Genomic DNA, 26,245 nt, shown 5'->3' on the forward strand with positions numbered 1-26,245 from the left:
GCGACCGCCGCGGCTAGAGCGCCGCCGCTCACATCCGGTTGCCATGGAGCCCGCCCCAGCGTCCCCCTCCCGCCCGGCGGGGCCCGCGCCCCCCGGCCCCCGCCCCACTGCCGCCGCCCCGCGCCGCCGGGGGAGCGCCCCGCGCCGCCGCCCCGCAGCCCCTCCGGTAAGCGGGGGCTGCACGGAGCGGGGCAGCGGGCCCGCGCCGCGCCCTGCGCAGGGCCGGCGGGAGTCCGAGGCCGCAGCGCCGCCCGCCGCCGGCGCGGCGCGGCACGTGTCGGGCGGAGCGCGGTGGCGGGGCTGGGGCGCGGCGCGGCGGCGGGCGGCTCTCCTTCTCCGGCGGTGCGAGGTACGGGCCGGGCGGGGGCCGAGGGGGGGCGGGTCCCGGCGCTTATCCCGCCGCTGTCCCGGCAGCAGCAGCCCGCGGGCCCCGCGGACACGCGTGGCGGGCGCCGCTGCCCCGCCGAGCCCGGCTGGCCGCCCTCCTCCGGCCCCGTGTGCGGGGCGCGGCGTGCACCGGGAGCTCCGGTGCTGCACGGCGCGGTGAGGCTCGCTGCACGGTGCGCGGCGCGGGGTGCTGCACCGAGCGCGGTACGGCGCGCGGCGCTGCATGCTGCTTGCATGGCGGGGCACGGGGCACGGTGCATGGGGCACGGTGCATGGGGCACGGTGCATAGCACAGCACGCAGCGCAGTCCCGGGCACGGCGCAGTGCCCGGTGCTGGATGCTGCACGGCGTGGTGTGGTCCCGCGCACTGCACCGTACGGGTGGCACGTCATGACATGGCACGGCACGGTGCATGGTGCAGCTCATCCCCGGTGCCTGCCTGCATCCCTTCGCTCCCCCAGCTCTCCGTGTGTCTGTCGGAGCCTTTCGCACGCCCGGTGGAGGGGTGTCTCCTTGTCACTGTCTGGTGCTGGTGTACTTCGTTCTGGAGTGGGTTTTGTTCCCGTGTGTTTGTGTACGTGTCTGTCGGCCGTGTGAGATCCATCCTGCCCGGGACCCCTGCGAAGGGAGCGTCAGGGAACGGAGCAGGTGCTTCGGAAGTGAATGGCCGTGGTGGTTTATCCAGGCTAGTTCAGGGTGTAGGATTCATTTAAATATTTGAGCCTTGTAAAATACTTCTGCATTATTTAGTTTCGGCGTAGCCGTGTGGCAGAGAGATCCACAGGTTAAACCCTTTGTGCCTGAAAACTTTGTGTGTTTCATGTGCTACGTGTTGCCTTTTCGTTCTGGTGTGTGTGTCTGTTCCTGTGCCGTGGCAGGGGAGAAGCAGGGGCTGCAGGGCCCACTCCTGTTTCATTCGGCTTTGAGGCTGTGACTGTCACAGCAGCATCTGAATGCTTTGGTGTATGCAGCAGCACCCCTCCTGCTCCTTTCCTCTGTGGACAGGCTCATCAGTATATCTTCCCAGGAAAATCTTCCCAGGCCTCTAATCCTCCTCCTCTTTGAGCTCTTTCCATCTGTGTCTTATCAGTCAGAGTCTCTTCTCTTCTTCTGTCCCCAAACCAGCTTTGCCCCTGTGGCTTTATCCCTGTCTTAACATCCTTTCCTTGTCTAGACACTCCACGGCTAAATTATTCCCAGCCCGATGGCCAGGGGATTAGGGAAGAGTTGAGGAGGTGGATGCTGAGCCTGATGGCTGTCTTGGTGCAGCCCCTTGCCCACGGAGCTGGGGCAGCCTGTGCTAGCCCTCCCGGCTCATCTTTATTGCAGAGGGGCAGTGTGACTGCTCACCTCTGCCCCTCAAAGGTATGCCAGATGTGTTTTTCTCAGCAAAACAGGAAAGCTGCACTGACACTGTGAAGCAGCCTTTGGGGCTCAGGAGAAGCCCCACTGGAGTCCCTGTTAGCAACATGTGGGAGATGCCATACCATATCTGCCAGCATTGCAGGGGCATGCCTGCTCACTTTCCTTCAGCATGCATTTAGCCTGGGTGGTCGGTCCGAGGTGCAGTGGTTTCGGTGAGCCAGTTCTGTTTCCTGATGCGCTTGTGGAGAGAGCAGGGAGGTGTGAGTGCGCACAGGTCGCCAGGCTGTGGATTCTTCTGGCCTCCCTTCAGATCTGGCCTGCTGGCATGATGCTTCTATTACTGAAAATCACTTCTAGTGGGAATGCTGAATCACGTACTCCCAACAACCAAGAGATACAGTAGGATGAAGGTATCATTCATTCAGTTTTCTTTACTGGTTTTTTTTTTTTCTTTCCCCTTTTGTCTTGCGTTCTTATGGCAGCCCAGGCAGTGATGCCAGCAGACTGGGTGCTTCGGCATGATGCTCATTAGCAGAATTCTCCCTGATATTAATTTTAAGTTTCTCTTTTAAATTTTAACCATTTGTAAGTCTCTTTGTGCAGGGCCACCTGAAAAAAAAATCTTTTGTCATGTTTTACACCCTTGAGATCTTTCCAGACTGCTGGCTTGTTCCCTCCCCATCTTAGTCATCCCATATTGCGCTAGACCAATTTAGCTCCTAACCTTTCCTTACAAATCAATCCCTCTGGCCTACTGGCAATTTTTTGTTGCTCTGCTCTGAACACCGTCTGTTGTGGGTAATAGAAAAGCCAGGCCGGATCCAAGTAGGTGTCCATCCAGCCTTTCTCCCAGCGCTTGCACAGGGTGAGGGGCAAGTGTCCTCTAGTGGCCAGCCATCAATTAATGCACAGAAAGGGAGCACCAGTGATCCCAGGCCATGGGCTCCCCCTTCTCGAGAAGGCAGGAAAGCTGGGAGGGTTAAGGTCGGGGAGCATGCCTCCTGTCCTCGCCCCTTGGCCCCAAAGCAAAGCGGCAGACCCCTCTGGCAGCTCTGCCCCTAAGGCCCGCTGGCTCGTGGTGCCCATGCATTGCATCCCGCTTTCACTGGGTGACGAGTAGGGGATTGATGGCAACTCCATGGGCATCTTACAGTCCCTCTGAAATTTCAAAGCATGTCCCAAGGGCTGTTTTACTTTACTGCTAGTGCAACTGTCGTGCTTTTAGCTGTTCAGCATCACTGTTACAGTAATGTAATTTCAGCATAATTCAGAAGACACTGCTTCGGTGGGTAAAAAAAGACTAAGTGCTGGATTTTCCCTCCCTTTGAACTGCGTTTATGCAGTCAGGCTGTAGTTCTAAACTCAGTGTAACATCTTGCAAAGCTGGAGCCAGCAGGGTTTGTTGCATCCAGCATTTGTCCCAGCCGTAGGCTTCCTCCAGCCTGAGCACAGATGCCCCTGTGAGCCTCTGCCTAGCTCCAGATAACCCTGAGCTTGACCTGAAACAAAGCACTTTGTTTCACAACGTTGCTTATAGTTTGCACTTTCCTTTGGAGGCCCCACAAAGCACAATAGCTGCACAGAGGTGGAGCTGAGCATTAGCATATTTTTTTTTGTTAAATTACCTTTACTGTTTTGCTAGTTTTTAGGGATTCTGCCACTACAGGAGCTGCTGTCCAAAGCCCTGTTGTCATTTTATTCCCTGAAGTAGCAGTGCTTGCAACACGTTTTTGCAGGCAGTCTGTAGCTGTGGATGTTATGCTCTTTACAAATATCTGATCCTTTCTTTAACAGTTGTGATGCCGTGGCCCTGCAGGACTGCAGAGCCCGGTTCCCCACCAGCTCTTCCTGCTGGAATAAAGCGTTCCCTGCCTTCAGTTTCAAATGTGCTGCTGTTTCCTTTCATGGAATGATACCCTGTTCTTCAGTTAAATGTGAAAGGAAATAAAAGCCAAAGCCATGTATTACCCTTTTCTCTATCATGTCTCCTACTAAAAAGCAGCTTACTCTTTGTTTACAGATGATTTCCAGACCTTTCTCCTTTTTTCTGCTTTCTCCTCTGAACCCTTTTGCTCTCTTTTTCTTGGAAAACAGGGTGTAAAGTTGAAGATTACAGTTTAAGATCTACAGAGTAGATTGGGGATTTTCATTATTTTCTGTCCTGTTTGTTATGGCCTGGACTCTGCGTTTGCTTTTTAGATGTCTGTCTTGGCAGCGTATTTCTCTTGAGCTGTTCAGGCCTCATCAAGGGATTAAATTACTGAAGAGTCCAATGTGTTTTTGAGGGGTTTCTTCCAATAAGTTTGCCTTGTTCCTGATAATTAGGAGGGTGGACCAGGGAAGCATCCTTCATCGGTGGTCAGATTAGCTCCTCAGAAACTTGCCATACAGATAGCCCTGGGATTTTTGGTTTGAGTAAGCTAATTTTTCGGTTTGAATGAGCTCTTCAGGTGGGCAGAGTAAGCAGAGGCTGTAGTAGCACCTTATTGAGATCTTCAAAGATAGGAGGGACGATGAAGTGGCCTTACTGGTATCACCTTTAGACCATTTGTTTTAGTGGCTTGTCTTGGACAGTAGCCCATACTTGGTACTTCAGATAAGATAGTAAGAAACCCCTCAGCAGATCACCAGGGTATAACCTATAATACTTCTTCCAAACCTTTCACAGCTGGAGAATAGCTCGTTCTGAAAGATGTTTTTGACTTCTCTTAATTTTCTTTGTCATAAGTACGACAACTTGTTACCCAGAGAGATGGCCAAGCTACCCACTGACTTTGCAGATTTTTTCCTCCTTTGTGACATTACTGAAAAAAATGTATTCTTTTGCCAGTTTTGAATTAATTTGTATTCTACCCTTGTAGTTTTAACGAATGTCCCTTTTCTTGTGCTGCGAGATGAGAACACTTTGCTTATCCCTGTGTCCAAAGCACTGTGCATGTGCTTACATCTTCTTTCCTTCTCTATATGAGTTCAGATGTGGTTTTGGAGGTCAGTATCTTCCCAGTGCCAGTCTCTGTGCCATCTCCAATTTTTACTGGGGTGCAGCCCCCACTGAACTCAGCCTGTACTGTTGCTGTAGATGATATGACTGCAGCTGTTTCTGTGTTAGTCTCCATGCCACTCCCTGTCAACCATGGCACCTCATTGCCTTCCTCACGTGCAGCTGCATATTGGGCAGAGCATTCCCTCGGGCTGCTGTAGTCATATTGTCTACATGGTCTCTGGTGTCCCTCAGCCGCGCCGCTGCAGACAGGACACGGATCTGCAGCCTGAAGGTTGGCCTCTTCCCCTGTAACATGCGGTGTTTGGTGTTTGGTGTTTGAGTGGTGAACTGTTTGTCCTTGTGCCGTCTCTCTGGCCTGCGCAGATGCCTCTGAGGTTCCTTCTGGCCCTTTTGGGATCTTGGGCTCAGTTAAAGCTAGGTGGCACAGGACCACTCTACTGCCCACTCCTGGTATGCTCTCCCAGCACCCGATCTCTCCAACTTTATCCTTCCCCGGTGGTCTGTCACCCCCCAGCTTTACACAGTTGTGCTGGCGGGGAGATGGCCGAGCAGGAAGCCTTTTCTTCTCCCGCAGAGCCCGTGCAGGAGCTACGCGTAGCTGACGCCTCGGTTGGCCCCTGCACCCTCCATGCCAGCAGGCTGAGGGAGGGCAGGGTCCCACCTGCCCTTGAGCTGCTGGAGCGGTGCACGAAGCAGCACGGGCTGGGCCATTTCTGCCCCCTTGCTGCAGTGTTCCAGGGGACAGGTCTGTCCCAGTGATGCCGGGGAGGTTCCCTGAGGGGGCCGGTGAGGTGGCCTCTCTGGGTTAGGAGCCAGGGGGGTTGAGAGCAGTGGCCAGCAGTCTCCCACGACATTCCCTTGTCCTGCCCTCTCTCCACAGGTTATGCCACTCTCCAGGCTTGCTGGGTGCCTGCCGGTGAAAGAAAAGGGTTGATATTTTGCCCAGGCCCTTAGGTCCTGAACCAAAATGGCAGCTGGAGAGTCCCCTCCCGTAGGAGATGTCTTCATCGGCCTGCAGCAGGTGAGGTGGGAATCCAGCAGCAGCGGGGCCATCTCTCCCCCGGGGACTGTGCTCCTGCCAGGCTGAGTATGGGTTCCGCGTCCTGGCAGCCTGCTGCAGTCGGACACGCAGCCTCTGCTCTCCGGGGACAGGTCTGCACGAAGGGTGCCTCGAGGCTGCCCACGGCCTACGTCCCCTCCCTGTGCGGACAGCAAAGCTGTGGTCCAGGCAAGGCCAGAGGTCGCTCTGCGGGCTCCCTGTGCCTGCACGTGCCCCTGGAAGGGGTAGGCAGGGAGCAGGCGGAGCCGGGCAGCTTGCAGTTAGACTCTCCCCGCTTAGGCTGGGCTCGGGACAATGGTGCTAAGGTGAGAGGAGAAGCAGTCTCACCCACAGGTACAAGCTGCTCCTGGGGCACAGCTGGGAACAGCTGGGGGATGCGAGGAGAGGCACAACTCGGCTAAAACCGCCTTGCTCCCTCTTTCAGCCCAGCACAGACAGATTTGTCACAGTTGGGCCTTCTCCCGTTTCCATGGAAACACGGGAGTCCACAGCAGCTCCGCACTGGCATTTCAGCTATATTAACGGAAAATTTTACCAGCTGCAGCTGCTCAGGAGGCAGAAAGGACAGGGGTCACAGGCAATGGTCTTCCTGGAGCGTCTCTACCAGCAAAAGGCAGAAAAGCACCCATAGCCTGAAACAGGAGGAAAATGGGCAGAAAAGCCTGAAGAAAGCATGCCTAGGGGAATGGGGGCCCCTAGGAGTGCAGAGGGGAGGAGGGAAGGCACAGGGTGGTCACTGACCCAGGTGCAGCTCACCAGAGCAGGGATGCTGTTTCCCAGGGGGAGATATGGAGGAGGTCTAAGAAAGGGAGGGGTGGCAGACTGGGCAAACGGAAGGCCAGAAGGCAACAGTCAGATGTGAGGAGAGAGAAATTCCAGCTAAATAAAAGCTATGCATCTCTTCTAGTAGGAAGGACAGTCACTGACATAGCCCCTTGATACCTGCCACTCAAGGGAGGTGTGGAGGACTGCTAACGTATCTCTGCAGAGCGTGGCTGGAAGGCTTGCCGATCTGTTCTGGCTCTTGGTTTTGAGCAGAGCTAGCTGTGCCTCTAAATGAGAAACTATGCCTCAGCCCTGTTGTGTGGAGCCTGCTGCTCCTCAGCAAGCCCAGCACCATTTGCAGGGCAGAGGGATCCAGAGGGCTGTAGAGGTCTGCAGTGTTTGATTTCTGTGCAGGGCAGAGACCGCGCAGAGAAAGCCTCTCCTGGTGCCGAGGACGATGAGGACTTGGATAAGACTTTGTCAATCGAGAGATTTGGGGACCTGATAAGCAAGTCAGCATCAAGCAATCTGGAGAAGCAAAGACGCAGCTACAGTGAGAGAGATTTTGAATGTATGTAGGTTTGAACTGTTGTACCCACTTCCACCCTCTTTGCTAATCCTCGTTCAGCCCCACGTGCCCTGCAGCTTTGTGCTAGGACCCTGCAGATCGTGTTAGCCTGCTACTCACTTCCTTCCTTTGCAGCGTTCAGTACTATGTACACCCATTTTAGTACTAGTGCCCATGGCCTCTTCCCAGTCTGTTCCCTGTTTTCCCTGTCCCTGCAGGTGTAGCTACTGCCCACACGGCAGCATAGCTCAGCCCGAGGTGTTCGCTCACCTCCTCACCAGCATCGGGGACCTCTGTAGGCTCTTCCCCCACACTGAAATTTCCAATTTTTCTTCCATATGGCTGCAAAGAAACATCCAAATATGGTCAGAAGCCAGGCTGTCCTCCCCGGTCTGAAAGCAGATGGCTCCAGTCAGACATGCTTGTGTATTTCTAAATAGCAACCATGAAACCATCAGGCTTATCTGCTCAAAGAAAGGACTGCAAAATAAAAATGGGGTGTGAATTTAAAAATGCTGTAGCTATCTCACCTGAACTCCTCTGAGCAGCATAATTATTCCTCGAACTGCCCTTCCCTGATGAAGGCAACCAGTCTGCCTAAACTCACTTTGGCTGCAAAATGAGAGTGTGCCCACAAGAGTGGCCATAGGCTATTGCCTGGTGTAGGTGGCTTGCGTTGGCTTGTCGTAACAGCAGTGAAGGGCAGGAAGAAGAGGCCCCCGTCCAGCAGCCTGCTTGTGTGGCAGACAAGTAGCAATGGTTGTGAGAGGTTCCCACTGTATGGCTCTCCACAATCAGATACTGCTTATTTTCCAGCTCAGCTTTGATGGGATACAACGTCAAGAACATTATGTTGAAGTACATCACCAGGCTGTTTTCTGCTTGGCCACTCATTTCCAATGGCTGTTGTAAAAGTTTGCTGGTAAAAGTCTATTACTGTAGTGCACCCCAGCTGCTACTTTCTGCTTGTGTCATTTCTCTACAGAGGCTCCATTCAGATAACACTTTCCACCTGAGCACACAGTCACTCACGCACATGGCTGCAAGGTGCTAATAGCTTTGCTGTGGGTTGAATACCGGTCCCGTGCCCATAGGACTTACTTGCTTAGAAGCTCTGCCTGTGTGGACAGGTGTGTGGGTTGGCTTGGAGGACACGGATGACCTGCTTGAGCATGCATGGCAGAAGCTTCTTTGAAAATTTAACTAGATAATTGTACTGTTTGGTTTTTTTTTGGTTTTTTTTTCCTTCTTAATAGGAGAGTCCTTCTTTCTTTGTCAGAATCAAGCTTGTTTTCCTCCGAGCTCCTGACGTATCCCTGTTATCTAGGACTACGTCAGCCCTGGTTATCAGAAGTTTTATGCAGTTTGTATTCATAAAGCTGGAAGATCTGGTTAGGTCATTAGACTCTGAAAGATAACATACCAGCCTATGGAGATGAATGCTCTCTGGGTTTAGAAATGTTTCCTGCCCTATTCAAACCCAGGAATTCCTAATATGTAGGCTCTTCCTTCTGGGCTCCCTATCCAAATTACTTTCTCATATCTCTTGTATCAAGTTCACAGAGAAGTGTAATCAAACATGTTTGGCAATAACTTTCCATACAGGCAGGCAGTGCAAGGAAGGGAGCAGGGAAGGAGGAGGGCAGGGAGGAAGAAGAGGGAGGCATGAAGCCTTCTGTGTTTGGGAGAGGTGTGTTTTTCCCATGTCCAGGCCACCTCTGTGGAGATGTGATCAGCTGACATAAGGAGAGTCGAGTGCAGGGGTGAAGACTGGTGCTCCCCTCTTCTCTGCCAGATCAGCCATTTACCACCATTGCCCTTCCCTGCAGCCCAAGGCTTCGGTTTCCTTCTGGTCCAAAATGTAGATGTTTCTGTTTTGGCCCGATATGAACAAGCCAGAAGGGAAACAGACTGCATCCTCATCAGTAGCTTTGTGCTGTAGAAGGAGCAATGTGTACGGTTGAGGCCTTCCTTGCTTCTTCTTACATTAGAAATTCTTGCCTGACCTATCCATGGCATGCAGAGCAGTGCTACAGGAGTGCAGCAGTGGGATAGGAGGGTCTTTCTGCCAAAACCTGCAAGTGAAGTATGGTACATCTAGTTAAGTCAAAGAAGGCAACACTTTGGAGGAAAAGGGGTTTGTAAAGAGCCCAAACTTTCCAATTAGCAGATGTCTAACCATTTCCAGTCTCCTCTAATCTTGCCACAAGCCTCTCCTGCTGAACCAGGGAGGTGTGTGAAATATCTCTGCTGTTCCCAAGGGGGGAAACAAGGGAGAAAAGACTTGAGAAACCAAAGGAAAGGAAACATGACAGCAGAACAATGAACCTGCCTGGCTCTCCCAGGGAGAAGGTTACAGCTTCCATTGAAAATGCCCTTTGAAGGTAGTTTTCACTATAAACAGATTTTGCTGCCATGTCACAGGAAAGCTGGGAAGGAACCAAATCAAAACAGGCTGGAAACAATTCCTCAGGAAGAACTGCGGAGCAATGCTGCCTTGCGAGGTGGCTGCTGCCCCCCTGACTCTGGGTGCAGCCCCTGGGTCTATGTGCCCTGCAAACTGTCTGTGGGAGGCTTTGTGCCTGCAGGCAGACCTGGCAGAAGTGGCTTTCCTCTCTCTCACAGGGAGATACTGAACTTACCCTGTTCCCTGCCTGGTGCATTATCGTTGTTTTTGAGTGAAGGCTCAGAAATGCCATTAATTTTTTCTCACTCTGTAATTCCCACGACACCCAGGTCAAGCCTGTGTGAGTTTTTCTTTGTAGATTGGTTTAAAGAAAAGTCCTTCTGCCCTGTTTTTTACCCTGGTTTTTAAAAGACAGCCTCCTAATTGAACCTGCATTTCAGAGGCTGGTAGACACAAGCCCTCGCAGTACCTGGGGCGTGGACTTAGGCTGCAACTGCACTAAAAGACTCCGTCTGTGGTTCCTGGGTATGCAGGAGGGACTTTCTGTCAAAGCCTGGGGGATAAATAAGGTGCATCTGTTTAACTCAAAGACCACTGTGCAGGAAGGAAATCGTAGAATCGTTCAGGTTGGAAAAAACCTTTAAGATCATTGAGTCCAACCATAAACCTAATGCTAAGTCCGTCACTAAGCCATGTCCTTAACCACTAAGCCATGTCCCTAGAATGTTTGTAAAGGGCCCAAATCATGCTTGTTTAAAAATGCAAGAAATGTTTCCCCATCTTTAGGAATGGGACAGTGCCTCTGGCAGGTCACTGCAGCTCTGTGTAGCCATGTGAGTGGCTTTCAGCAACACTGGGAGAGGAGTCCTGCCTTCCCCAGGGCAGTGGAGCTGCACTGGGATGGGAGGGCTGCCTTCCCAGCCACCCCAGGCTGGACATAGCCTGCTGCATCACTGAAAGAGCTTTGCTATGTCCCTGCGGGCTGGTGGCTCTCCTTGCCCTTCCTGGCCCTTGATCTCCAGACCATGCTGTTTCCTGGAGGGGCGCCTGGCAGGTTCCTCCCAGCCTCTTCCTGCCCCTGACTCTCTTTTTCTCTCTCAGTCCACCGCCAAACCTCGCACCACATCCATCATCCCCTTTCCACTCACCTCCCTTCTGCCCTCAAGTTCCAAAAGAGGCCCCCCCGTGCCAGCAGGAGGAAAAAAAGGAGGAGGAAAAAGAAGAAAACCTCAGTACCCCCCTCAGAAGTCACCCCCACCATCCAGGAGGAGGACGAGGAGGGGGGAGAAGAGGAGGAAGAAGAGGAAGAAGAAGAAGAATCTGAGACAGAGGAGGCTCAGGAGAAAGAGATCTCTGCAGAGTCTGAGGGTGAAGCTCGTGGGAAGGACACGTCCCCTAAGCTGGAGCCCCCAAGCAAACCGAAGGCAAGGCCAGGGCATCCTTACCTGGATGGGGCTTAGAGGCTGGGGGGGAGGTGGAAGGAGAGTTGATGCTGGGAGGGTGCCAGGGTGCATTGTCAAGGGAGTGTGCTGCTCAGGGGGAAGAGGTTGTAGCTGTGCAGTATTGTGGAAAGAGTGGTTTTGTCCCCGCCTAACAGAGATGGGCACTGGAGGACAGCGATAGATAAGCCATTGCTTGGGGTGGTAGCTGGGGAGGGTGTGCATGACTATTTTGGGTGTGTAAGGCCCATGGGGGAAGGTCAATATGTCTGTTCTTAGCCTTATGGGAGACTCAATATGGCCAGACCCAGGGTATGGGGCACGTGGGGGAAGTCAGCGTGGTCCGTTCTAGGAGGTGGGGATATGGGGAGGATCTGCACACCAGGGACGGGTGAAGGCTGCCTGCCCTGGCTCCTGCTGTCAGGACTGTCGTCTCTGCAGTTCACCATCGGCAGTGATGAGGAGGAGTCCAGCAGCGCTCTGGCCCCCGCGCAGTTCCATGTGGAGGAGGAGTGTGGCATCCTGTCCTCTGTGCCACGCTTTGCCGACCTGCTGCAGGACAAGGGCCCTGCCTCTCCCCGCAGGTAGGCGATCAGTGCCAAGCTGCCGCGGCTCTCCCTGGCTTGAGGTTGCTGCCACAGATCCTGTGCCCAGGGGTAGCAGCTGTGCCCAGCCTGAAATTGCCTGCTGAGCCAGAGGGGGCATGGGGTCTGGAGGGGGAGCGGCTGTGAGTGGCATGACTGCTCTCTGGTGGGACAGTCACTCCCTGGGACTCCTGTGACTTCCTTGTGTCCGTGGGATCCCCAGAATGCAGGTTTGGGGACACTGGGCTGCACAGCTGAAGCACCCTTGGTCCCAGCTAACTTGCGCTGTCCTGCTGACCTGCAGGCTGAGAAGCCCCAGGAGGGTCGGCCAAGTCAGGGGACCGTGAGGCCATTGACTCAGAGGTGGGTCCCCAGCACTGACCACAAGCTGAACCTCTCTGGGAGAGAGGAGGAGCAGAAGGGGAAGCATTTAGGTTTTGTGATAGGTGGCTCCTGGCTGCGCTCCTTTTCACAGACTTCTTGGCCAGGGCTGGGCTGAGGGACTTCAGCACAAGGGGCCATTGCCCATCCTCATTCACCCTGTTTGCTACTATCAGACTCTTTCGTTCCTACAGCCTCCCTGGGCCTCGAGAACGTCTGTCTCGTGGATGGGAGAAGCGCAAGCCCTGGGGCCAGGTGGCAAGTGGACAACGGGTTACCTATGACTTGAAGGAGAGGATGTGCATTGGCAGCATGACCACGCTGGAGAGCGCAGCGTACCAGCGTGTCCCCACGGACGAGGCTGAAGCCCAGATGCTGGCATCTGCTGACTTGGACGGCATGAAAAGTGAGGCTTTGCAATACTACCTATGTTACTAGTGTGTGTATCCCTTGCTTTTCCCTGCTTTGCCCCCTTCCCTAGCAGCTCCAGGCGTGGTCCTCAGCCTGCTGCAGGACTTGGTCCTCATCCCCCTGTCCCCCAGCCTCTGCCTTTCCAGCCCTGGCTCCTCTGTCAGCTTTGCAACGTTTGCAGCAGCAATCCCCACGTTTCCAGCACCTCTACTCACACCCACCCCATGGATGCTTGCTTCTCCACCCATCCCACTGCCCTTTCCAGTTTAGGGCTCCCTGTGTCTCCCTGAGACCCAGCTCTCTCTTCTCCTGACACACTTTCCCAGCAATCAGCCCTCTGTGCGACACGCCAGCTCTGGCATCGCAGAAAACCTGAGGCGAGGAGCCTCCCCTCTCCTCTGGTCTCCTGGCGGAGAGGCAGCTGCCCTCTCCGGAGTGCCTCGGAGGGGGACTGCCCCTGTGCGCGGCGTGAGGGCAGACAGAAGAGACGTCATGGAAATGCACGCTCCGGGCCAGAGGACATGGAGAATTCAATAGGTTGCTCTGCAGGCTGGAGAGGGAGGGAGACACCAGAGGGGAGCGAGGGAGAGAAGCGGTGCTGCACACACAGCCTGGCTGTCCCCGAGCCACAGGCGCTGTGCCCCTGGGCATCTGGCACGAGACCCCGCAGCAGAGCGAGGACCCTGCTCCTGAGGAGCTGGGGGGGCAGTCCCCCACAGAAGCATCCCTGGGTGGAGTCAGCTTTCTTGGGGCCTCAGCCATCCCCTGGGGCTGCTGCAGCTGGCACCTTCGTGCCCTTCGAAGAGGGGAGCGAGGCACAGAGGTTGGCCCTGGGGCTGCGGTGAAGCCCCTGCTGTGGGGTAGCTTTCTTTCCACACATCGATCTGGCTACCCCAGCCCCTCCTCTGAAGGCAAGTGGCTCATGGTGCCTGACCCCTGACCTTCACAAGGACAAAATGACAACCCTTCAAGACAGAGAGGAGGCAGCGAAGGAATCGGAAGGGGGCAGCAGCCCGGAGGTAGCGATAAGCACCCATATTCGCAACTCGCTCGGCTATGAAGACTTCGATGAATTTGCCTTCAATTTTGAAGACTATGATTTATGGGAAGCCATCAGAAACCATCTTGGCTACCCAGGCGGGGAGCCCACCAGTAAGTACTGGAGCAGTCACCTCACGGTTGAAGCTGTAGTTCAGAGCCCCCAGCTAAAGTGCGTATCCCCCACCCTGTGTTTGCTGTCTGCACCCTCTCCGTGTCAGGTTGGTTTCCTGGTTTAGAGGCAGTACGGTCTGCCGGTCTGCCCCACTGTGTGCCTGGGGGCACCGGCGGAGCTGCCTGCTGTCTTGTGTGCCTGTCTGAGGTCTTTGTACAGATCTGTGTCATAGTGCTGAGGTGCTTCCCTGTGTGTGTCTCGCTTGAGCAGCTTCAGAGGCAGCTGCATCTTGCTGTTTGTGCTTATCAGGATGTGGCCCGTGCTGTGGTCAGGGAAAAAGCAGCTCCTTTGAGGTGTATATAAGGACAGAGCCATTTCCCCTTCCATCTGTGGCACAAGGTGACAGTGTGCTGCTGCTCTGCTGGAATTCAAGCTGAGCTGTGGATCTGACAGCGGAGGTGGGTATCAGGTTCTCAGCTCTGCACCGTAGCCTAATGCCTAGAGGAAAAAATAACTAATCTCTGTGCCTGCAGGCTTGAGTGTGGCTGTGAAACTACCTAGTGGTAGGCTGGCTGGGGTGTCTGGAAGGGGGAAAAGAGGAAGGAAGAGAGAGTGGGAAAAGCAGGGAAGGAGAGAATAGGAATCCTGAGAGCAAAGAACGTCTTTCTGTTCTCTGCATCTGTTTCCATACCCGTGCATCCTGTGCAGAGAGCTGGATGTCTGAGCTGTCCCGGGGACTGTGCAGAAACCGGAGCCTTGCTCCCACCTTGTGCAGGCGGTCCTTCCTCGGCAGATGGTGGTAACTCATAGTGAAAAGGTGGCTTTGTGTGTCGCTTGGGAGGGACAGTTCATAGCCATAGCTCTGTGGCAGTTGCCCAAATATCCTCATCCAGATCGTGTGTTAATTTTTCAAGAGATTTTAGGAGTGCACATGAGAGGGTGACATGACCCCAGAACTAGCCCATTTACCAGTTTAACACTCAGGATCGGGGAGGCAGAGTGCTTGCAACAGGGACTTGGGATGCCTCGGTTCAGCTTCTGACTCTGCCATAGCCTCTCTGTCTCTGTGTGATCTCAGGCAAAACACTACTTGCCCTGCCTCCCCATCCCAGCATCATGTTCTCTTTCCCAGCTGGCCCATCCCATCTTTACAAGCCTTTGGGTAAGAAATGTGTCTGTGTACCTCTGCAGGGACCAGCGAGTGGAGATTTGCTTCTGGCTGGGTCTGCTACTTGTTAACTGTAAATTGATAGACAATATAATAGCAGCAAAGTTCAAAATAGAACCCTGGAGCAGACTGGCTCCATCAGCTGTCCTGAGCTGAGCAAACTGTACATTAAAAGTGTGAGAAATTGACCCAGGTTCACACAGGAAAGGATGGCTATTCATGGGAAGGGAGAAGGTGCAGATCACTTCTGCAAGGTGTGGTGCTCATCACTTACGTAGTGGGAAAATTTGACTTGCTAGCAGTTAACGCGTTCATTGATGGCTACAGCTAATGCCGCAGGTGCTTGAAATAGGATTTGCTGTACAGTCAACTCTTAATTATTTTTGCACAATGAATCCACGCTGTGGATTAATCCCACAGAGAGAGATAGTGGAGGCAGAGATGGCTGAGACACCAGAGTCAGTTCTGTGCACAGCCAGCTCACGTCCAGCCAGTGCCACTTGCCCAGCTATTTACTCCATGGGGTACCTCTTCCAGGACCAGCTCAGATCCAGGAGGAATTTAATAGCTTTTGTGCAGAGTAGAGTCCTTGCTGGACCTGAGCTGGTCTCCTTGCATTCCTTTTAGTGTTTGGAGAGTGGGTAGTGCAGGACAGCAGCAGGGATGAGCTGGGGTCCAGCTCTCCCTATCACATTGGACTCAGCATCAGCCAGGGGAGACTTGGACTCTGCACAGCACAGGGCAGTAGCTTTTTCCAGAAGCCAGCATATGGTTGTGACTTACTGTATGTTGATTAACATTTTGCTTAGTCTAATTTTAAACATTCTAAGAGATGGGGTTTCAATCTCTTTTTTCTTGCTCTAACTTAACCATTGGGGTACATGGGAGGTGCGCACCCATGCTATGATGCTAGCAGGTTGCTGTCTGGTACCGATACAAATACTCTTGGTGCTTCTTTCTGGGCTTCCTGCTTGTGGATAGGGACTAATGAAAAGAGGGAAGCAGGAGCTAACACAGGAATTGAAGGCAGTCACCTGCTGAGTTGAACTGACTAGCACAGGCATTGTCGGAGGAAGAGTTTAACCATTGTAAAGTCATATTTGTCATCTTCGGGTTTAGGTTGGTGGAAAAGGGATTTGGTCATCCCAAGAAATCTGACAGTGGAAGCCAGTGTGGCAAGATCTTCTGGAGGAGACTGTAGGAGATGCTGTATGGGAGAGTGCCGTACTGGTTTGTTGTAGCGGAGCTACGATAGGAATCACTCTCTGTCCTCAGATGCTGTCACTGTCTTGTGCTCTGCTCCTGGGGAGCACTGGAGAGGAGGTACAGCAAGAGCTGTCCTCAGCTATTTAATCTCACCCTGGAGAGTTTGGCTTCAAGCAAGAAGGGCAGAGCTGTGCCCTGGGCACATCACCCTTTGGTCTCAGTCCAAGATCCCATCCTGAGTAAGGACCCCAGACTTAGGTGCTCACTTGAGCTTGACTTTCATTTGTGGAAAGCACCAATCTGACAGAAGGGTTCTCTGTAGAGCAGCCTGGAGTACCTCAGCTGGGCTCTGCATGGGACTCCCAAAGCCAGTGGCCTCTTCCTAAATTAAGCCCACATGTCCACTCTGCTTCTGACTTGTCTCCCCCAGCAGGCATCTCAGTGGCCACAAGCTCTGCCAAGGGAGAGCAGCAAAGTGGATTGCTCCGTAGTCTTCTGTAGGGCTCTGGAGGTGTGCTTTCACCAGCTTGCTCTGAGCCTGCAGCACTCGGGCTCCTTTCCCTATCAGCAAGTGTGGGAGTCACTGGAGATGCTGGAAGGAAACTTGGCTCCTTTCATTTTATCTGTCCTCCAGCCATTTGGTGTCTGAGACTGAATGCCTGGGTGTGCTTTCTAGGGCTGTTGCTGAAGAGCACTGTGTAGCAGGTTGTCATCGCCATGGGGCAGGCTTGCCATGCTCTGGGTGAGCGCTCGGTCTTGATGGACAGAGTGTCCTCTGGTCCTGGTCTTCCAGGGACATGGTGAGAATGAGTCCCAGAGTGCATGAAAGAGAGCAAAGGTGCTGGGATTGGAGCAAAGTGCCAGATACCAAGATCGTCTGCCTGGTGGACTGTTTGTTTTATGCATGAACGCATACCAAGTATGATGAAGTGGCAGCCCTGCATGCAGGAACTGAGAAATCCATGCAAAAGCCCAAGGAAGCCCGACACGTGCCTGGCTCCCAGAAATGTTTGTAGCGGTGGGCAGTTATTGGTCCCCATCGAGGCTGTGATGCAGTAAGTGGAGCAGGGAGGAGTCCAGCTGTCAGCAGGATGTGCATCAGCAGGGCAGCCAATGGGGGAGTATGCCCTGAAGCTCAGTATCGATTCATTTTATATTTAATTTAGTGACCCAGATTTCCAAGGAGCAAGGCCATGGTATGCCTTGCTGGATGTGCCTTTCCATGCCAGAGATGCATGGATGTTTTCCTGCAACATCAAAGCAACCACTTGGCCTTCAAACCCAGTGCTTTTTGCTACCTCTCATGGCCTGAGAGCTGCAGGTCTTGAAGCTAAGTGCAGAAAGGTACGTGGTGACTGAACATTCATCCCAGCTGATGGAGAGCTGCCCTTGTTCCCCTAGGGAGAAGACCTTGGCTTTGCCTTACAAGCAGGACCAGTAAGCCTCGATAGACCGAAGCTAAGCAAAACCCCTGACTCCGTGGTCTACTTGGGCGAGTCTGCCTATCCTGGAGCCAGGCTCTGAGGCTTTCCCCATCCCCATGGGCTGTCTGTGCTGAGGAAGATACACTTGCTGTCTCTGGGTAGTGTCCAAGGAAACTGCTCTCCGTGGCAGACTGTTTCCCAGGTGCTGTTTCTTTGGCATTGCAAAAGGGGCTGGCACAGTTGTGGCCAGGTTTTGGTGGGCACTGGCTTGCCAACAGCACTGGTAGCTTGGTGGTGGGTCGTTAATGCGGCCTCAGCCGCTTCTTTGGAGGCTTCAGGAGGTTTTGCTTCAGCCAACCGAACTCTGTAATGCAGACCTTTCAGAGGCATTACAGCAGCACTGCGGATCATCTAGAAACAGCCATAGCTGGAGTTAACTGCCCAGCCTCCGTGCCAGCCCTGGTCTGCGCTGTTATCCTACAGTCTCATCGCACAATTAAATAAACAGTCACTGATATTTCCATGTGTTTCCCAGACCAGCAGCTAAATATCCTTCCCCTTCACTGCCCTTTATGCTTGCTGAGCACCAGGCCTTCCTCCAGTGGGAGAAATGAGCCCCAGCCAGGTGCCTGTCTGTGCTGTCTGGGCACAGAGCTGTGCAGCCGAGGCTTCAGGTTGCTTTTTGTTGAGGGAGTATGGGGAGGGTCAGTGCACCGTTTATTCAGGAACCATGAATAAAAGCTTTTGCAGTGATGCTCCAGTGTATGCACAGCCCGGTGGGAAGCCTTGTTCTTGAAGGAATTAGCTTGCAGTCATCTGGAAGAGCTTAAAGTAGGCAGATGGGGCAGGAAGGATCTTCAAAGGTCTGGATGATGATAGTGAGCGCTCCAGCTGCCAGAGCTTTGCTGGCATAAGCTAATGAGAGAAGGGTGGCCTTGGATGTGTTTTTCTCCCAGACAGCATGTTTCCACTAGACAAACTGGTGGTCTTTTTTTTCCTTTCCCATATCTTTAGGCCACCGTTTTGAAGATAACCCAGGTGTGAGGAGGCATCTGATGAAAAAACCATCTCGGAGTCAGATCACCAGGACAAGCAAAAAATTAGCATCAACTCCATCTGTCAAGAAAAAGAAGAAGAAGAAGAAGTTGGATAGAAAGCCCCATGAGGTATCCATGTGCTGTCCTCCCACACTTCTTCAGAAGCCATAAGTCAGGACTACAAACAGGCACTTTTATAAAGTGATAAATGTGGTTTCAGTATAATTAATTCTTTACATGGCCTTGGGGGTGACATTTCAAGCTCTTACCTGTTGTCATGAGGGCTGAAAATACACTTTTTTCAAGATAAGCGTAGATTTTATCAAAAAAGTTTTGACCTTAGGAAAGACATTAAAAAGTCACAGAAATGGTAGTGCTGTTGTGGAAGTTGGCAGCATTGTAACATCACCATCTCTGGTAAGTGTGGGAAATCTAGGGGGAAACCAAGGAGCAGGCAGAGGACAAAATTGTCACAATTTGATAGAAAGGGATGCGGGATTGCATCATTCTCTCTCCTCTGCCCATGCCATCTGACTTGGAGCTTTCTTGTGCTGGTGGAATGGACTGATGGAAACTCCTACCACACTTCCAGTGATATTTGTCCTGGCTGCTTCTGCTCACTAAACTTCTGGTTTAACTAAGGCAGGCTTGTTCAGGTAGCACTTTAGACCAAGCAAAAACCTGAGGCTTTTTGCATATTGTTGATAGAGCTGTATGTATCAGGGGAAGTCTCATGTCCGCGCTGTAATTTGCATTAGGTGTTTGTGGAGCTGAATGAGCTGGTGGTGGATAAAAACCAGGAGATGCACTGGAGGGAGACAGCCCGCTGGATTAAGTTTGAGGAGGATGTGGAGGAGGACACAGCAAGGTGGGGGAAACCCCATGTGGCTTCACTGTCCTTCCGCAGCCTGTTGGAGCTCAGGAAGACGATTGCCCACGGTGAGTCAGGAACTGCAGGCCAGGGTTTGTGTCTTGCTCTGGGACAAGTTTTGCTGGACAGCTTCTGTTGCTGTTTGGCCCCTCACAAGAGACACTCCAACAGTGTTTGTGTCCAGGTTCCATATAGAGCCTGTGGAGACCAGCCATCCTGCAGCCTGTTTGCCAGGGTTTGCATTAGCCCAAGGGTGCCTGGGTTGGTTCCTTGCTCTGCTTTGCTGCTCTCAGGCACATGGCAGCTGCAACACCCAATTGTGCCTGGGCCAGCAGGTCTTGGACCCATCTTTGCTGTGAAAAGGCAACATTGGTCAGAGTGGGACACCAAAATGAGAGGGAGATACCAGAGCTACCAGTGCATCCTGGAGCTTTTGGGTTCTCTTGGGACAAGGGTTTACCTAGAGGACATGGGACACCTGGACCTGGGGCATTTCTCAGCTGAGAGAACCTGTACCCCACTCAAAGCCTGGCTCTGGGTGGGACAGCTGTGTCTCCAGAATGTGCATGTGGCAGGGAGTGTTGCACACTAGGAGCAGGGCTCTTCCCCTCCTGCTGGCAGGTGCTGTCCTCCTTGACCTGGAGCAGACCACTCTGCCTGGCATTGCTCACCTCATGGTGGAGACCATGATCATCTCTGACCAGATCAGAGCAGAAGACCGAGCCAACGTGCTGCGTGCCCTGCTGCTGAAGCACAGGTGGGTAACATGTGGCTGAGGGGTGCCAGGGCTTGGAGGGTTGTCTGTGAGCCCCAGGTGGCAAGGGAGGTGGGTCCCTTCATGGCCACCACTCTCCCCCTCAGCCACCCAAATGATGAGAAAGAGGGCTTCTTCCCGAGGAACCACTCCAGCTCCAGCATGAACTCCATCGTGGGGAACCACCATCACAACCACACCACTGACACTTGTGTGCCCCTCATGGGGGAAGAGCGCATTGAGATGGCTGACCCCAAGGCCAATGAGACCGAGTGCAAGGAGGTGAGGATGACATGAGGGGTTATTGCTTCTTTCTCCACACCCTGGGGACAACTGTTGGCTGGCGGCAGCCCTTGGTGCCAACCTTCATGGGGGGGTCTTGCACTTGCAAGGGCTGAGCTCACCTGGATCACCTGGAGTGCTGTAGTTGGGTCGCTGCATTATGATTTTGGGACCTAATTTTAGCCTCACACTGTATGCAGATGTCTGCTTGAGCTTCCATGGCAGCAACAACTGTAGCACTTGCAGGGTGGCCTTTGCTGAGAGGGTGCCTTATCGGTGAAGCAGGGTGTTGGGCATGCAGCTGAGGCAAGCCCAAGTGCAGATATGCCAGTGGGGTGCAAGTCTGTGTAGGGAGACCAAGGCACAGGGACTTCATCCTTACTTGTTTGTATTCTTCCCTGGCAGAAAAACCCACATCTCCATAACTCTGAGGGTCACCGTAAATACCTGAAGCTGATGGAGAAGATCCCTGAAGATGCAGAGGCCACAGTGGTCCTCGTGGGTAAGAGGCAACATGTAGAGTCCCCAGCCCCAAAAGAGACTAGAGCAGGTTCTGGCCCTAGCTCTCTGTGCCCTCCCTCCTGAGGGGTGTTCAGTTATCTTGTACATGTTCCCAAAGTTCAGCTGGGGAAGGAACCTTGTATGCTCTCTCCTTTGGTGACAACACCCGTTTTGTGTTAAATGTATGGGGTGCCAGGGTAGTTCTTTTCCTAAATGAAGAGGTTGATAGACACTGCTGTTGGGAGCTGGAGCTCAGCTTAGGGGAGAAAGTCCTGCCATGCTTACCAGAACATCCCGTTTTGCAGCTCAGAAGTGGGTCGGTGGTGCCCAAGGGACTGATGGCCAGGCACTGACTGCTGTTGGGCTTCACGCTGTTATCTGGCCATTGCTGCCCTCCGTCTGGCCTCTTCACACCTTGCCAGCAGCTGAGCCCTGCTCCTGGCCAGTGTTGGTTGCTGGTTGTATGTGCCAGGGAGCTTTGAGTTTATGGAAGCGGGGCCTGGCTGGTGGCAAGGTCTCAGGTATTGGCCATAGCACTGCCAGGAGATAATTCTCTGTACAAGAGGGCTGTGAGCAGGCAGGCTTGAGCATCAGTGGGTTTGGTTCCTTCTGACCACAAGAGTAATCTTTCCCAGCACTTTGCTGTCATTAACATCTTAGCAAATGTAGCTACGCTACAAGATAAATAAATGTCATTGCCTATCCAATAGATGAAAAGCTGAGGCAAAGCAGCTTGGCAGTGCAACCAAGCTGATACTTAAGCATGATGAGGCCAAATCAGCTTCATAGATGCACTTTGAATGCTCAAAATAACTAAACACTGGCCATTTCTGAGGTAAGACTGTGTCTTGGGATTCACTTGGCCACTCAGATAGCCCAGATTTGCCAGTCTAACAGAACACAGCTCATTGCTGGACACAGATGGCAGAAAGATCAGTAATAATGTCAGAGAAACACAAGTATTCAATAAACATTTGTGTTCGGTATGGGAAGGAAGCGGCTGGTGTGTCGGAGGATGCGGGAGTACTTCCCAATCTGTTAAGAACTGAGAAGGCTGCCAAGCATTGATGAGATGCGGACATTGTAAAACAAACTGCATTTTGCACCTATGAGTCTCTAGAGAACTGGCTCGTTTTCATCTAAAACAAATCACCAGCCAGTCTAGGAATAGAGGGAACATACGAGAAAGACAGAAGAAAGCTCATAGCATCAGCGCTCAAGAATGAAAGGACAGTGATCCAGTACCTGTAGGTTGTTTAACCTGACGTCCTTCACAGCCAACATAATGGCAGAACTAATATGGAATTCAATTAATAAAGAACTAAAGGATAAGAATGTAATTATTGTCAAGCAGTGAGGTTTATGGGAAATAGGTCATGTCAAGCAAACCTGATCTCATTCTTTGATGAGATTAGAAGTTTTTTTGATAAAGGTAACATGTAAGACACTTTCTCCCGTAAGGCAGTGGCTTAGTGGAAAACAACCTTCTGATTTAATGTTAGCCCCTTATAGTGTAACTAGAGCCCTCCTGTAAGAGATTAAGAACTGGGAAGTTAAAGAAAGTAGCACTGCTGGGGAGTGGTGACTGAACAGGGAGCTTGGGGCAGTCCTTGGCATGAAGCTCCACACTGTGACAGTGGTCTGGAGACACGTGTGGGACTGCAGGGCTTGTGGGAACCCTCAAAATCCCTGTTTCAGCCTAGTACACCTCACCCCGGTGATTAACTCTGCTCAAAACATTGCCTCCTGGCAGGTTGTGTGCAGTTTCTGGAGCAGCCAACTATGGCTTTTGTCCGACTAAATGAGGCTGTCTTCCTGGAATCTGTCCTGGAGGTCCCGATTCCTGTCAGATTCATCTTTGTGCTGCTGGGACCGAGTCAGGCCAACATGGACTACCATGAAATTGGCCGCTCAATCTCCACCCTCATGTCTGACAAGGTGAGGAGCTGACGGGAGGTGATGCTGGCACAGGCAAGGGAGCTCCAGTAGCTCCTCAGAAGTCAGTCTTGGGACAAGAGTGCTGAGAGATGCTGTGCAAAGGCCTGGGTGGGACTGGCAGGTGTGAACACCTGGGATTTTTAAGAGCAGCCTGGCTTGACCAAGGTAGAAGGCTTCGGTACAGAAGAGTAGGACAGACATTTGGCTGGGACAGAGTGCTAGGCTGGGTGAAGAAAGGGGCTGTATGTAGAAGCAGGAGTGAAGGACCGCCCAAGATTAGAGGAGTTGTGTTTAGTAGACGTTTCACAAATGGAGAGGCGGGGAAGCTGAGTGGTGCCTGTGACCATGATGCCTGTCCCAGGCCACACTAAAAACAAGACACAGCGATGCCAGGGGGCTGTTGTCAGATGCTTTCTAGCCGAGTGCTGTGACTGGGGCATCTATGCAGAGGAGCACAGGCATGCAGGAGGAGACGTGAGGAGGCAGGAAGGTTTTTCTACCAAATGTGTGTACTGCTAGAAGTCCCCCATCTGGCTAGATGGCAGGAAAGTGAAATTACATTATCCTTGTAAAGAGTTCAGGGCAAAGAAAAGACAATCTGAGCATCTGCATAGATCCAGGACAGGAGTATCAGAGGTTCACAGGGTCCTCCTGGCTGGTCCCATGTAACTGCCCATCCTGCCACCAGTGCACAGCTTTCCCTGAACTGGGAACTAAAAGGTCCGTTCTGGAGGTGGGTTGTGAACAACAAGGGCTCCCAGCTGAAAGATCCCTTCCGAGAAATTGCACAGGGCTCAGCTGAGACCATATTTTTAGCCAGAAGAGGTGAGGTGCCATATTCCAGCTTCAGCACTACATTTGTGGGCTGATCTCACTCATTTGAGCCTCTGCTCCTCTGTTGCCGGCTGCCGCAGCCGGGGCTGGCCATAGCAAGGTTACACGGTGGCTGGCGCCACGAAGAGAGTATGGTATCATTTACAGTTCGAAGCTACGGCTCCAGGGAGTCTGTGTGCTGCAGGGACCTTAGCTGTTCCCTACCTGCTTTACAGGCTGTTCACTTGTTCATTTTCCTCCAGCCCTTTCTCTGCAGGCCTGTTCCAGAGGCAGCGCAGCACTTCGGCCCATTTGGCAGCACCTCCCTGCCTCTCCGCAGCAGTGCTGTCCCCTCATGGTCTCCTTTAGAGTCTTTCCTTGTCATCTTGCCCTCACTGTCAGGAGTATCTCCCCTTTTCTGCCTCGTTTCCTTTGCATGGCTTCCCTCATGCTATAGACTCCTATTTTCCCTCCCTCTCTCATGTGGACACTCCCAAGAGTCTCTCATGCTCCCTGCTCAGGTGCTGGTTCTTGTGCTTTACCTGCAGTGCTTTAGGGCTCCACCAGCTTCTCTCTCAAAATAAACCCAAGACCAGACTAGGAGGACATTGGTCTGTTGCAGAGTCCTAATGTTGAGCTGCAGGGACAGGAGAAGTGGTGCCTGGCTTTTGGTAACTCTGAGCCGGGCTCTGAACAAGAGCCCTACGGGACCAAGCAGTGGCACGCAGGGCTTGTAAAGAGAAGGATCTTGGCCTGATGCAGCCGCAGTGATCTGGTGTAAACAGAGGCACAGGCTGGCCAGGTGTAGCATCTATCCTAGGGAACGAGAGGCACCGGACTAGCTGGGAAGCACAGATCTGATTTTGATTGATGGAGAGGTCCCATGAGAGGCATCTTGTGGTCTGGCAGAGATGCTGCAGGAGCAAGATCTTGAGCAGGAGCAGTGGGGCTTGTGGGAGAAAAGCAGGAACAAGGAGGTCACTGGAAAGGGTGGGCAGGGGAAGGAGGGAAGACATGGGATTAGGTGAGGGGCACTGGCTAGATGGACAAGGAGGAGGAATTTAGGAGTGTGGGTCACAGAGTGGCAGTAGTGAGACAGGCAGTGGGCTGGAGGAGCGGGATGTTACTGTATGGTCACAGCAAGCGCCGTGTTTCCAGGCTGCAGGTAGCTGGGTGCAGTCTGGTCTGAACCTTCTCTGTCTCTTTCCCTGCCCCTCCCAGCACTTCCATGAGGCTGCATACATGGCAGATGACCGACAAGACCTCCTCAACGCAATCAATGAGTTCTTGGACTGCAGCATTGTCATCCCCCCATCAGAGGTGGAGGGGAAAGACTTGCTTAAATCCATTGCCACCTTCCAGAAGCTGCTGCTGAGGAAGAGGAAGGAGAGGGAGCAGAAGTCCATGAAGGAGGGGGCTGTCCAGGAAGCCAAAGGTCTCTCCACTCACATTTGGGCAAAAGAGCTTGTGCCTAGTGCCCTGCGTGCCCCAGTGGGCCCTCCCCTCACAGAGCCTGGCAGAGGGGTGAGCGGGGCCTGGCTCCTGCAGTGGGCAGTGGGGAGGAGGGCAGGGGGCAGCAGGACAGCGGCTGCGGGCAGCTCTGGCAGCTGGGGGTGGCTGGAGGCAGTGGGATGTGCAGTCGCAGGGGGCCCACCAGGTTAGTGCTGCTGGAGGAAGGTCTCCATGGGGTATGGGGGAGAGGGACAGCCCAAGGGTGGACACGCGTTCCCCTGTTCAAGCCCTGCCCTCCATGCACCTCCAGAGCTGTGTGAAGTGAAAGCTGAGGAAGAAGAGGAGGAAGCTGAGGACGATCCTTTGAAGCGGACCGGGATATTTTTTGGAGGTCTGGTTCGGGACATAAAGCGCAGGTACCCCAAATACCTCAGTGACATCAGAGACGCCTTGCACAGCCAGTGTCTCGCAGCCGTTCTCTTCATCTACTTTGCTGCTCTCTCTCCTGCCATCACCTTCGGGGGACTCCTAGGTAATGGGCCTGCTTTCTGGTCTGCTCTTTGCACGCTGGGACACTGGCTGTGTCTGTGTAATGCTGTGCTGGGGTGGGCTTCGGTGCTGCTTGCTCGGGGAGAGCAGCAGCGCTGTGCCTCTGCTGCTGCCTTGTCCCCTCCCTGCCACTTGGCCTCTCCAGCCTCGGCTCCCCGGGCTCCCTCTGTGCTCCCTGCCCAATGCAGGGGACCTCTGACTGATGGGATGGGGACCTGCCTCCTCCATCTGGAGCTGTGTCTGCAGCCTGCCTGCCTGTGGTGACGGTGCCTGTGCCCAGGCTGTAATACTCACACATTGTTCTCTTTCCCAGGAGAGAAAACTGAGGGTCTCATGGGGGTCTCCGAGCTGATAATCTCCACCTCGGTTTTAGGGATCCTCTTCTCCTTACTCGGAGCCCAGCCGCTCCTGGTCATTGGCTTCTCAGGGCCTCTGCTGGTGTTTGAAGAAGCTTTTTACAAGGTACATGTGAGGCAGTGTCCGTGCTTAGCACCTGCTCGCTCTGCCCTTGTGCTGGAGAGGGCAGCCGGCATTTCTCAGCTCTCCAAATGGTCTTTGGTGGGGTGAACTCCTTGGGTCCTGCCAGGCTGCCCTCAGCTCAGCTGGGGCTGGCCCTGGCTCTGCTGACCCTTGGCAGGTCATGCCATAAGGACTTCTGCCTTCTGTTGCTGTATCCTGGGGGCTGACCCTCTTGAGGTGTGACAGTGGTAACAGCACTCCTCTACC

At 53.2% G+C, this 26,245-nt stretch overlaps 1 protein-coding gene across 3 annotated transcripts in view; it reads left to right on the forward strand.

Moving 5' to 3' along the window:
• Positions 1 to 121: 121 nt before the first annotated feature.
• The window catches only part of SLC4A3 (solute carrier family 4 member 3), a 34,883-nt gene continuing 8,759 nt past the window's right edge, over positions 122 to 26,245 (forward strand). Inside the window, exons 1-15 of one of the 3 annotated variants that reach the window (XM_037398238.1) lie at positions 122 to 166; positions 5,637 to 5,777; positions 6,996 to 7,152; positions 10,658 to 10,980; positions 11,437 to 11,579; positions 12,155 to 12,366; positions 18,337 to 18,488; positions 19,118 to 19,298; positions 19,852 to 19,987; positions 20,092 to 20,266; positions 20,672 to 20,768; positions 22,521 to 22,705; positions 24,740 to 24,953; positions 25,281 to 25,502; positions 25,833 to 25,981. In XM_037398238.1, coding sequence (XP_037254135.1) covers positions 5,724 to 5,777; positions 6,996 to 7,152; positions 10,658 to 10,980; positions 11,437 to 11,579; positions 12,155 to 12,366; positions 18,337 to 18,488; positions 19,118 to 19,298; positions 19,852 to 19,987; positions 20,092 to 20,266; positions 20,672 to 20,768; positions 22,521 to 22,705; positions 24,740 to 24,953; positions 25,281 to 25,502; positions 25,833 to 25,981 — 2,400 coding nt within the window. In that variant the 5' untranslated portion in view covers positions 122 to 166; positions 5,637 to 5,723. Of the gene's footprint in view, positions 167 to 260; positions 350 to 5,636; positions 5,778 to 6,995; positions 7,153 to 10,657; positions 10,981 to 11,436; positions 11,580 to 12,154; positions 12,367 to 12,420; positions 13,524 to 18,336; positions 18,489 to 19,117; positions 19,299 to 19,851; positions 19,988 to 20,091; positions 20,267 to 20,671; positions 20,769 to 22,520; positions 22,706 to 24,739; positions 24,954 to 25,280; positions 25,503 to 25,832; positions 25,982 to 26,245 lie in introns of those variants that run through there. The other 2 variants (XM_037398237.1, XM_037398239.1) reach the window with 2 other exon arrangements.

This window comes from Falco rusticolus, chromosome 8 (genome assembly GCF_015220075.1).
Source record: "Falco rusticolus isolate bFalRus1 chromosome 8, bFalRus1.pri, whole genome shotgun sequence".
Lineage (NCBI taxonomy): Eukaryota > Metazoa > Chordata > Aves > Falconiformes > Falconidae > Falco > Falco rusticolus.